Consider the following 13218-nt stretch of genomic DNA (forward strand, 5'->3'; position numbering starts at 1 on the left):
AAACTTTATTGACATCCTACATCTATATATTCATGGAACTACTGACAATATTAATAAAATATTTGCTCTAATGTTATTGAATTTTTAAAAGCCAGTTTAGTTAATATCATGCTTTATAACCAAGTAATGGTTATATGTTATATGATTAATGTTATATGATTTCTTTTAAATAAGCATAAAGACTCATGGAAAACTATCAGTAGAGCCAACCATGAAGAGTTGATGTGCATAACCAAAAGAAAAAGGAAATCAGTTATCAGGAGACTTTTGAAAGTGAATATAGTAGGTGCCAGAACTCTCCACAGGGAATTTGAGAAGTCCTATTTCTCGAGGCATTTAAATGGAATAGAACTGAAAGCTAGAACAATAAACTCAAAAGAACAATCCTTCTTCAGCAGAAGTAAAAGCCCAAAATGACCTAATAGATTTTTTCTTTCAGAATTCTAGGATTCAATGAACACTGCTCTAAGTGCCTCTTTTGTTGGATTTGTTTGTCAGGGTATGCATTCATTAGTTTGCTTAAAAACTGCATTGTTTGCAACAAAGAAAAACACGTTGAAGAGTATCGGAATTGGTTAAGATTCCCAAACACATGACTTTGTTCTATATTCTAAGACCATTCCAAGGATGTTTCCCTTTACATACTGCCTTAATCTGAAAACTAGTGATTGAACAGGCTGGCATTACTGAGTTTGTTCATTACGATTTTTGTGGTGTTCAGTTTATATTCCTATGTAGCATCTTTTTGTATGAATTTTCCTACAATCAATTTAAAATCAACCAGCTATGTGAGTTTGCCAGTAGACATATATAGCAGCTATATGAGTTTGGCAATAGGCATTAAGCTACATGAGTTTGCAGCTATATGAGTTTGGCAATAGGCATTAATAGCAGCTATATGAGTTTGGCAATAGGCATTAAGACCATGTAAATACTTTACTGTTCTCTGTGTTTTTATAATCCTCTGTCTTTTGGAAGTCAATTAAAGCTTTAACTCCAAAGAAATCCGAGTGTGGAAAGATGTATGTACCGTTCAAAACCAGAGAAGTATAAAACAGAATCAATTAATCTGAATCTTGAAAGTCCAGAAATAGGCGCTCGATTTAACTCAACTAATATCTGTAAAGCACCAACAATGGTGCAAGGTTCATGCCATGGTAGAAGAAAAGGTAAGTGCAGAGGAGTTGCAGCATATGATCGATATCTTATTGGGGCAAGGTTCATGCTACAACAGAGGAAAAGGTAATAAGCACAGTCCAATTAAAGCATTGATCAGTATCTTATTTCCTGACTTCAAAATGTAAATCTATGCATACCTTCCCACCTTTCGCCCATGTTCATTCCACTGCAAAAACATGATCACTGTTCTCACAAGGTGTCTGGGGAGTGGGCTGCATGGTGAGCAACGTGGTGCAAATTGCAGATAGGATGGACGGAGTTAAAAACCAGTAAATGCGAACATAAGAACTCATTCTGAGATAGATCAAATCCTCTCTTATGACCAGAGAAATGCATGCACATAGAAGAGGTGTAGGTAGGTTTTAAAAGGTCTCATGCACTAAACTAAACTCAGGAGACAATGGGGAAGCCATAGATTTTGAGTGGTGGAATGACATCGAACAGCACGTAATGAAAATTAAGCTTCAGACCAGTTGGGAGACTTTTGGAATAATTTAAGCGAGAAGTAATGAGAGCATAAACCAGTATGCAGGGCAATGGGAAAGAGAGAACCTATAGATTCAGAGAAGACAGAGTCCACAGGACATGGTACCTGATTGAATATGTGGAGTAAGAGAATAAGAAAGAGGTAAAAGATGGCTGGCTGGGCATGTAATCCCAGCAGTTTGAGAGGCCAAGGCAGGAGGATCCCTTGAGGTGAAGAGTTCTAGACCAGCCTGGCCAACATGGTGAAACCCCGTCTCTACTGAAAATACAAAACTTCAAAGCTGAGTGTGGTCTTGGGTGCCTGTAATCCCAGCTACTCAGGAGGATGAGGCAGGAGAATTGCTTGAACCCGGGAGGCGGAGGTTGCAGTGAGCCAAAATCACACCACTGCACTCCAGCCTGGACGACAGACAGAGCAAGACTCCGCCTCAAAAAAAAAAAAAAAAAAAAAAAAGATGGCTGGACTTGGGCCAAATATACACCCTTGCTACAATCAGCTGTGGCTAAGGTGGGGTCACCTGCAAAGAACATGGCCATACTGGCCTTCTCCTTTGACAGGTACAACAGGTAGGGGAAATTATCTAAGTGGGAAGTAGGAAGGCTAGGCACCCCAAACTCCTACACTCCACTAAGAAATTGCATATTAACCTTGGCTAAGAAAACAACCACACACACTTCCAAACTAGTTGAAGATCAAAGAAATTGGGGTGCAGATGGTATGAACCGAGTTCTATTCTGTAACTATACACCTTAGATCTTGATAAGATGAAACAAAGAAGAAAGTGATAACTTATGTGCTGTGAACAAACAAACCATTGGTTGTTTATCTCGAACTAAAAGGCAAGTGGAGATTTTCAATATTCAAATGGCAGCGTGAAGCTTCTGCGTGTATAGTTTCATATCTCAGCTGATTGCAAAGGCAAGAGCCAATAGCTCTCCACTGCTCTGAATAACTAAACCATTTCAGTCTTTTCTACCTGTCTTCCATGCTATATGCACTCTATTGTCCTGGCTTTAATAACCAATAATTTAGATATAAAACTTTGTGTCTATGTGTGTTTGCACATTTTGCAAAAGATTGGCCATACTTTTCATAAGATTTACAAACTGGCCCGGTGCAGTGACAGATGCCTGTAATCCCAGCACTTTGAAGGCCAAGATGGGTGGATCACTGGAGCCCAGGAGTTCAAGACCAGCCAGTGCAACATGGAGAAACTCCATCTCTATAAAAAAAATACAAAAATTCGCCGGGCGTGGTGGCACATGCCTGTGGTCCCAGCTACTCAGGGGGCTGAGGCAGGAGGATCACTTGAGCCCAGGAGGTTGAAGCTGAAGTGAGCCATGATGGTACCACTGCACTCCAGCCTAGGTGACAGAATGAGACCCTATCTGGGAAAAAAAAAAAAAAAATTTTGCAAAGTGGTGTCAGACCCAAGAAAGCCTAGAACCTGGAGAGATCAATAGCACAATAGACTATGAGTCTGTCTACTTTCTCATTTTGCTCTTTTATTTGTATTATTTATTTATTATTAAGCAATTCTATTAAGTTTTTTGATGCTTTCCTTAGAAGAATGTTTTCAGTTAAAGTAGTTTGAGGCTGGGCACGGTGGCTCAGGCCTGTAATCCCAGCACTTTGGGAGGCCGAGGCGGACAGATCACTAGGTCAGGAGATCAAGACCATCCTGGCTAACATGGTGAAACCCCGTCTCTACTAAAAATACAAAAAATTAGCCAGGTGTGGTGGCGGGCGCCTGTAGTCCCAGCTACTCGGGAAGCTGAGGCAGCAAAATGGTGTGAACTCAGGAGGCAGATCTTGCAGTGAGCTGAGATCGCACCACTGTACTCCAGCCTGGGTGACAGAGCAAGACTCTGTCTCAAAAAAAAAAAAGTAGTTTGCATGGCATTTAGAAAATGGAAAGCAAAAGCACCAATTAAGCAAGGAAGTCCTGCCTCAAACCTGCATGTGTTTCTTCTATAAACACCAGCACTATTCTTATAAGTATACAGAGCACTCACCGACACTGAAAACCATGGAACCCTGAGTCATGTATTATGCTTCCCCATGTAGACTTTGCAGCTGTCTTTTAACTCTACCTTTTATCTTCAAAGTTCAAGGAAACATTTATTATGATTTCAAATTCCTGAACTCACGTCTAGTCCTAAAGTCAAAACAATATAACTTGGTATCTAAATCAACTGAAATGAAATGAAATGCACTTGGCAAAATCACCCTTTTATGTAGTGGTGGAATGCTAACAACTGCCCTGTGACCATCCTGCGCAAATCCACCCTTGGCCTCATCCCAGGATATACCCAAACTTCGTCTCAACTGTGTCTCTTTGTCAGTCACGTTAAGAGACAGCTGTGGAATGTTTGGTCTAGAATATCCCAACAGGTGCTCCTTCCGTCTCAACTTCTGTGGAGTCAAATAGAATTTGATCTGTAATCCTATGTCCCAGGCTTCCTAAGTCTTCCTAAAGCAGATATCCATTTATAGTCAAAACAGCAAAAACAGTTCCACACTGAGGGATAAACTGTAAATGCAATTGATGAAACATTCAAATCTACACATCGAAATAAAGAACTGACAAATGAATTGGTTCTTTTTAGATTAAAGACTATTCTTAATGGAACTAGCTGAGTTTTACGAGTATTTCACAACTTTCAATAAGAAAGAGCCATATGTTTTTCAGTATGACTTCAGTTTATTACTTGTAAAGTAATTTCCTCTATTTTTTTCTTTATTGGTCTTCCCTGTTTCCATTCTTCCATTTTCCTGTATTTTTGGGACATAACTGTCTCTTTCTTTTAGAGTTTATTTTTCCCATTAATTACTGAACATAAGAAAAATGTTTTGCAAAATAGGTTTTCCCACCAAAAAGGTATAATATGACAGTAGAAAAACGTTTATGTGACATGCTATGCTGTATTCATAAGGTAATCTAATTTCCAAGCTATTTTAAGGATATGAGTACTCAATTTTTAGGGGAAAGATAATTTAGCTTTGTGGAGTTCAGAGCACAAATTATAAGCATAGTTGAAACTGATACCTGAACCTGGTGTTCCAGAAAAGATAGATTCTCCTTTGCCTTCACCATTGACATTGTGAGTCACTGACAAGGTCTTATGATGAAACTGTTTACCAATATTTGCAAAGTCGTGTTTATGAATAAAAGCACCTAAATGCTTAATTTTGAAACATTTAAAAAATGTGAGTTGCACCTCACATTTATGTCTTGGCTGAATTGCGTACAATCTCATTGCAGTGGCCTTAGTTGAATGGACAGAGGCTCAGGAAAGCCCATCAGTAGGACCATTTACCATATGTTAGGTGAAATGTATAGACCATTTGGACAGCTGTTAAGGGGATAATGTTACAATATAAAGGCTGCCTGTATTTTTGACCGTAAAATGAGCAGATCAGCCATAGTTTCCTCCTGTGCTCAAAAAGAATGATAGCACATGCCTGTAATCCCAGCACTTTGGGAGGCCGAGATGGGCGGATCGCTTGAGGCCAGGAGTTCCAGACCAGCCTGGCCAACATGGCAAAACTCCGTCTTTACAAAAAAATATGAAAATTAGCTGGGTGTCTTGGTAATCCCAACTTCTCAGGAGGCTGAGGCACAAGAATTGCTTGAGCCTACGAGGTAGAGGTTGCAGTGAGTAGAGATCACTCTGCGGCACTCCAGCCTGAGCAACACAGTGAGATTCTGTCAAAAAAAAGAAAAAAAGAAAAGAAAAGAAAAAAGAATGATAGCATCATATAGAAAGTAGAGGATACCTGGGACAATTATGTCTATCATGGAAGGTCCCTGTCAGGCCTCTGAGCCCAAGCCAAGCCAAGCCATCGCATCCCCTGTGACTTGCACATATACACCCAGATGGCCTGAAGTAACTGAAGATCCACAAAAGAAGTAAAAATAGCCTTAACTGATGACATTCCACCATTGTGATTTGTTCCTGCCGCACCCTAACTGATCAACGTACTTTGTAATCTCCCCCACCCTTAAGAAGGTTCTTTGTAATTCTCCCCACCCTTGAGAATGTACTTTGTAGGATCCACCCCTGCCCACAAAACATTGCTCTTAACTTCACTGCCTAACTCAAAACCTATAAAAACTAATGATAATCATCTCCCTTCGCTGACTCTCTTTTCGGACTCAGCCCGCCTGCACCCAGGTGAAATAAACAGCCATGTTGCTCACACAAAGCCTGTTTGGTGGCCTCTTCACACGGACGCGCATGAAAGTCCCAGATTCTCACTCTCCAATATAGCAACCAAACCTTCCTGAGCATAAAGCTGATCATGCCACTGGGTTTCCCTGGGGTGGGCATCTGTTATTTAAAGAAACTGTGGTTACCAACACTAAAGGGAAATAGAGAAAGTTCTATATTTTCCAACTTCCTATACCAATTGAAAAGAGGCCATTTAAAGAAGCTGGAAACCTGAAACCCCAAAAGATGTAACTAATCCAAAGGCTCAAGATAGCCACCATTTAGAAACAATCTTTCATTTATGCACAGAAATAATTTACTCATAAGCCCAGCCCTCTCGGTTAGGTTAATAACACCACTATCAGCTTTCCAGTTGTTTACTTCCCTTGCTTTATTTCTAGACATGAGAAATAAGGAACAAAATATATAATTAGGAAAACAATTGGAATGTCAGCCTATGGACAAAACTGAGACAAAATTTATATAAGTAGAGAGTATATTGAGGTCAAATTTGAGGACTGCAACCAAGGACTGCAACCAAATCAAGTTGCCCTGAATATATACAGCAGTTACAAGTGGGTTTTTAAAAGAAAAAAAGAGGCAGTTTCTAAACTGTTTGAGAAGAATTTATATTAAAATAACATAAACTATATAAACTACTGATAGGCTAAACATTGTTTTTTTGTATCACAAATTCCAGGAACATAATGAGTGAAGCAGTTAGTCAGGAACAAAATGTCTTTAAGTAACTACTGGGCATGGGTATGGGAGGCGTGGCTAAAGTCTCACACTCCTATCTCTCTGGGCCTGATAAATTGCACAAAGCTCAGATCCCTCTGAGCTATTTTTCTTTTTTCAGGGAGTTGTATAGCTACTGACAGAAAGCACATCTTGGTTTTAGTCCATAGTACAAACCTCAGTTGTGATCAAATGTTTTCAACTTCCTTTCATAATAAGGTTTTAAACTCATTTCAAATAATTAGATCTGGTTCTAATGGGCTGAAAAGCAAGAGAAATTCTTGCGTACAGAAGGAAAAATATTTTTCCCCTTTTCTCTCTGTAGTTCTGAAATCAAGTGAAATTACTCATTACTGAAACTTATCAGATGAAAATATTGGCCAGCATGAAATTATTTTCCTCCCCAACTCCCACCTCTTTTTTTCCTCTTTCTAACCACCACCCTTTTGTTAGGCCAGCTTAACTAGCTTTACATCTCTGAGCCTAGCCTGAGGGGGCCACATCCTGTGTCTGGAATGTAAAACCTCTCTCCCCACTAGGCCTCCGGTCTTCCCTCCACACACACACACGCACACACACACCCACATACGGACTTCCCTTGCCTCCATCCCATTCACATGTGTATCATTTTTAAATCTCCATCTAAATTTATTAAGTCATAATACGCACTTAACATTTTTGTACACATGCTACTCAGTGTATATACTATGTTTCTTATCCAGTTGCCCATCCTGCATTTATTCATCTTAAAATACAAGCTCATGCATGACTTAAGCCCAGAGAATTTGCTGAGGACAAAGGCAATCAAGATGCCATGTGCAAATAACATTTTTTTAAAAAATCAAGCTTGTGATAGCAATACATATTTAAGAGATAAGTGGAAAGATGTTTGAAACATTGGGATAAAAACTAACTTAATGGAACCTCCCATACTTCTTCGATCACACCTAGAATACAATCATTTCTTTCTTAATCTTAGGAAATATCAGGAAACAGAAAAGAGACTACTTGTAGATATCTTACCTAGTTTCCCATGTTATAAAAGTACCTTGTGGAAGGGACAGGGGTTTTTGGACCTACAAAAATGCGTAATCAACCACAACTCCACATGGACAGGAAAAAGCTGGAAAAGCAAGACTGTTCATTCTTATAGTTTTCTCCTTTTACTTACTAAAGCTATAATCAACTAAAGTGTGTTTTTCATCTGAAATGAAACAAGCATGAGGAAGCCAGAAATAGAACCTCTAACTATAGAAGAAAGGTTGTGTGATCTCTGTTGAATACAAAAATGCATAGTTTCCACTCGGTTACTGTTTAACTGTAGTGAAAGTTTTTGTTTGGCAACAAAGGCGCTATTTACATATTATTTCTTCTAAGTGAAACTATGGTCTGGGATGGGTTGTAGATAAGAGCAGTTGAGAATCACGCTTCATCTCCCTCCTTCGAAACTCTGAAACGTGGCTTTATTCCTACCAGAAGTTCACATTGCATTACGGTCATCTCAATTCCAAAGAATTAGAAGGCAAGAATATCTGCCCATCCTTCACTTTCCTTGGAAAAAGTTGCTCTTCCGGTTTTATATGCGATTGCAGTTTTCCAGTGTGTGAAACCAGGAAAACAAAACACTCAACGGTGTACATCCCTACACCTAAATCGTCAGAAATAATAGGCAGCTAGGCTAATTATCCTTGATTAGCAAGATCAGAGCCATTAGGGTGCTCACTGGTTTAACAAATGAATGCCCTTAGGCGTCTATCATTTGTAACTCCTAGAAGCTTTAATTTCCACAAGCAACAAAATAAGAGGGGCCTTCTGCTTTTAACAGCCAAAAGATCGTTCTCCCTCCCCTTTCCACCCGGGTCAACTCTTTCAGCCGCTCCCTCCTGCATCACACACACGCTGCAGGAAAGCGCATTTACAGCCCGGGACATCCCCAGACCTCCTCTCCAAAATTCCCCACCTCCTGTGCACAGGAGAAACTGAGAGAAGCCCTCACTTCCTTTCCAAACTTCACAAGCAGGGGAGGGAGCTGTAGCAGTCTTTCACCTCCGTTCCCAGAAGCGAATGTGAAAAAGTCCGAGAAAGCACGTCCTGCGAGTGGAGGTTAAACCGAAATCTGAACAGAATGCACGGTCCCCGCAAATTACGATTGATAAAGAAGATACTGCAGACGTTTGCGGGGGATATAAGCCATGGTTGTCTCGCCTTCCTCCCCTCCCTGCCAACTGTGTTTCTTGGAGAAATCGCCGGTTCGATTCACGCACACATTTTTGTAAAACACGGACAAAACCATAAGTAGTTACCTTCATTGTTCCGTCGGCCACGAGGGAAGCTCGAGCTGAGCGGAGGGCAGATCCCAAGGGTCGCAGCCCCTGACCGTGTGGACCGCGTCTGTGGCTGCAGAGCGTGGTCCTGGCTGCAGCAAGACCTGGGGCAGTGCCCCAGGCGGCGGCGAGTACACGTGGCGGGCTGGATTGCAGACTGGCCCCCTGGCGGCGGAGACTGGAGACCTAGCGGATTGCATCAGCAGGAAGACACTAAGGCTGCTCCCCCAGGCCGCCCCCAGATAGTGGAGTCTCTCCCAGCCCAGTCCGAAGATTCGGAGCCAGCGCCCAGCCCCGATCCTCACTCACTGCTCACTCCCGAGGTGCAGGGCAGAGGTGCCAGTGTTGCAAGCAAGTGACACAGTTACCCCCGAATCAGTCACTGCGGGTGCGTATCCGAGTGTGGGGATGCCCGTGTAACATTTATATGGGGACGTCAAGGAGAAGGAGGAAAGAAACAGATCAGAGGTCAAATGTGATTGCCATTCCCTCATCACTGGCTCCTGCCCACCTCCCTACTGTCCCCAAAGTAACTTTGCTGTATGCTGAGAGGACAACGACACAATCCTGCCCAAGAGTATACATGTATCCCCCGCGGCTACTTTAAATGTACTTTTGCAGTAGTCAAGAACATGTGCCTGGTTTGCCGATCTCTTTCCCGGAGTTCCTTAGTCCACCCTCAAATATAACCATTTTTGCCAATTTATTATGTACATGGGGGAAAATTTTTAATCCTTTAACTTGAGCATATAAAATTCTTCACAATGTGAAATTGCCCAGTAGCCTAGTTGGTCCCCTGTAAGTTCCCTCCCCACATATATACAGAGCTCCAGGATTGCTACTTTTCCATGTCCAGTTCCTAGGTCAGCCTCCATGAGTGCTTAAGTGTGCTGCTGGTTGACCTCCATTCCCTCTCTGTCAAGCTGGCAAACTCCTATTTTTGTAAATTTCAACCCAAGTCTTTGCTGTGGAAGTTGCCTCCAATGCCCTCAAACAGAACTGGGCCCTTGGTCTATGTGCTGTGCTTTGTCCATATCCTTTCTCAAAATCAATTATTTTATTTTATTATTTTTTAACGGAGATGGGGTCTCACTCAATCGGCCAATCTGGTCTTGAACTCCTGGCCTCAGCAATCCCCTCGCCTCCGCCTCCCAAATTGCTGGGATTATAGATGTGAGACTGTGCCCAGCTTCTTAATTTTACTTTAATTATTTGTTTGCACAGTTGTCACTTCAGTGGATTATGAGATTCTTAAGGGCAGATCCTTTGTCATATTTATCTCCCATACCAAGTGGCCTGCCGTGGAAGAGAGGGAGTGTTGAAAACAAATGTGTCAGCGCTTAGTGACTGTTGGTCAGGTGAATGAATGGTTAAATTATGTGTTCAACAAATGTACTGAGTGATTTCTACATGCTAGGCTGGTATATAATAGTGGTTTGTAATCTGAAATGTCTCAAAATGGAGCCATTTATGACAAGGGATTCAGCCTCCAGTGAAATTGTTGACCCCTCAAAGTGATAAGCATATGTATGGTGGACTGAGGTGATAAGATAACACCTGCTGTGGCCTGGCACCATTGGCAAGAGAGTAAAGAGAAAGGCAGCTGAGATAATGGCTATGGGCACTTGCAGAAGGCTGTGAAAACCGAAAAGTAATGAAAACCTGAAAGTAACTGACCACAGCCAAAATGCTTGCAGAAGTTCTACCCTGAGAACTCTGAATCTGTAAGCATTTAATCAGCCATTGAGTCCTTGTGAAACCTCCTGGCCCCCATCAGTGTAAGCACAGCTAGATAGATTTGAACCTGACACTGACATGAGACAGGCAATGTGCAAAATGCTAAGGACTGAGTGGGAAACAACAAAAATGTTCTCACTCTCATGAAGCTTATATAATAGTGTGAGAAACAGAAAGTAAGCTTTAAATCAGGTAGCAAAATGTCTATCAACTGAGGAATTGCTAAATAAAATATGGTATAATCCATACAACAGAATATTATTATATTCTGCAATAAAAAGAAATGAAGTACTGATTACATGCGGTGACATGGATGAACTCTGAAAACTATGCAAAGTGAAAGAAGCATCTCACAAATGACTACATATTATATGATTCCGCTTATCTGAAATGTGCAGAACAGGAAAATCCAGAGAGACAGAAAACACATAGTTGTTTTCAATCTGGGGACAGGATGGAATGGAGAGTGAATGTTTATGGGCATCGGATTTCTTTTTGAATTGATTAAAATGTTCTCAAATTAGATTGTGGGAATGGTTACACAACCCTGTGAATACACTAAAAACCACTGAATTATACCATTTAAATAGGTGAATTGTATGTTATGTGAATTATATCTCAATAAAGATGTTACCTTATGGCCGGGCATGGTGGCTCACACCTGTAATCCCAGCACTTTGGGAGGCTGAGGCAGGCAGATCACTTGAGGTCAGGAGTTTGAGACCAGCCTGGCCAACATGGTGAAACCCCATCTCTACTAAAAATTAGCTGGGCATGGTGGGGGGGTGCCTGTAATCCCAGCTACTCACAAGGCTGAGTCACAAGAATCGCTCGAACCTGGGAGGCAGAGGTTGCTGTGAGCCGAGATCATGCCACCGCACTCCAGCCTGGGCAATAGAGCGAGACTCAGTCTCAAAAAAAAAAAAAAACAAACCAAAACAAAACAAAAAAAACAGGTACCATGTGGTAAATTTTATGAGAAAGAGTGATAAGGGGATAGAGAGTGATGGGGTCATAGATATAAATGCATTAATAAGTTCTAGAGCAAGCCTGGCAATTACTCCTAGATCCAATGACTGCCCTTCGCCCCCCTCTCCCTCAATGCAGGATTTTTCTCAGTCCCTTTGCCAGTCAAGGACCTCTGGCCGGCAATGCCGAAAGCCTAGCTCGGGGCACACTACCTGCTGCAGGAGGCACCCCATGCAATTTGCCCGCCTGAGTCAAGTTTGCCTTGCACACTGGTTCCTGAGTTCTTGCCCCATGCCCAAGAAAAATGAAGATGTGCTGACAATCGAAGAGTGAGCAAGGCGGGGAGTTTTACTGAGGGATGAAACAGCTTTCAGCAGAGAGGGAAGCGGGGGTGGTCCCCCTACCTGAAGGCAGGAAAGTCCCCTTCATGAGGCTGAGTCCTGGGGCTTTTTATGGGCTCAGAATAGGGGAGGGGCAGGCAAACAGGAACAGAAATTCTCACTCTGCATCATGGATTTCATCCAGGAGCAGCAGTCTGGTCTTTCAGCCTTCAGGCTGTTTTTGGCTTGAAGGTACGTTTCACCTCCGACCCTGTCCCTGTTGCCGTTACCCCTACGTAAGGATTCTTTTGATGTTAGCAACAAAGGAAGAGAGAAGGTAGTATATGTTTAAAAAAAAAAAAAAAAAGAGCTTGAAGGGAAGTGAGAAAGTTAGGGAATTAACATCCACAGAAGAATATGAGGGCCAGGCGTTCACGCCTATAATCCCAGCACTTTGGGACGTCAAAGCAGGAGTTCAAGACCAGCCTGGGCAACATGGCAAAAGCCAGTCTTTACAAAAAATGCAAAAATTAGCTGGTTGTGGTGGTATGTGCCTGCAGTCTAAGCTACTCCAAGGCTGAGGTGGAAGGATCACTTGAGCACAGGAGATCCAGGCTGCAGTGAGCTGTGATCACTTCATACTTCACTGCACTCCAGCCTGGGTGACAGAGTGAGAGAGATATCATCTCCAAAAAAAAAAAAAAAAAAAGAATATAAGAACAATCTAGCTATGTCTCTCCTCCCATTTCCCTCTAGCGTTGACAGAAGGGCCCCACAGTTCTCCCTCATTGTCAACTGTAAACTCCCAAAGCTTCTCTCCCAGACAACACATGTGCTTTTCCCAAATGATGAGGCTCATCATCAACCAAGGTTGTTACTCTGCCAGTAGCACTGTACTTAACAAACAAGTCACAGTAAAAGATATTTAAGGAAAACTGGATCCAAACTGGATATATACCATATACCTATCTATGGGCAGTGTCTTTTACTGAAGAAGAGACAGCATTTCTAACATTTCTAATAGACACTAACTTTGAGGTTGACTTCAGAGCCCCAGACAGTCCAGCTTCATTTTGTCCTCACTGTTATCAACAAAGGCTTTTATTGCCATCATTATGAAAAATATGTGCCAACTACCTGCAGAATGTTTTCCCTGTATCTTACTACATTTTCTCTAGGAAAGCAGAAACTCACAAATATTCTCTGCCTTGAGTTATTAACAGTTCCTGGAATTTGAATAGGAGAGTTTA

At 41.8% G+C, this 13218-nt stretch overlaps 1 protein-coding gene across 3 annotated transcripts in view; it reads right to left on the minus strand.

Moving 5' to 3' along the window:
• BCAT1 (branched chain amino acid transaminase 1) overlaps positions 1-9366 on the minus strand; it is a 133397-nt gene extending 124031 nt beyond the window's left edge. The window contains exon 1 of one of the 3 annotated variants that reach the window (XM_002823032.6): positions 8922-9366. In XM_002823032.6, coding sequence (XP_002823078.1) covers positions 8922-8927 — 6 coding nt within the window. In that variant the 5' untranslated portion in view covers positions 8928-9366. The remainder of the gene's footprint in view (positions 1-8921) is intronic. The other 2 variants (XM_009247552.4, XM_063712068.1) reach the window with 2 other exon arrangements.
• Between the last annotated feature and the right edge of the window lie 3852 nt (positions 9367-13218).

Source organism: Pongo abelii, chromosome 10 (assembly GCF_028885655.2).
Source record: "Pongo abelii isolate AG06213 chromosome 10, NHGRI_mPonAbe1-v2.0_pri, whole genome shotgun sequence".
In the NCBI taxonomy this organism is placed as follows: domain Eukaryota; kingdom Metazoa; phylum Chordata; class Mammalia; order Primates; family Hominidae; genus Pongo; species Pongo abelii.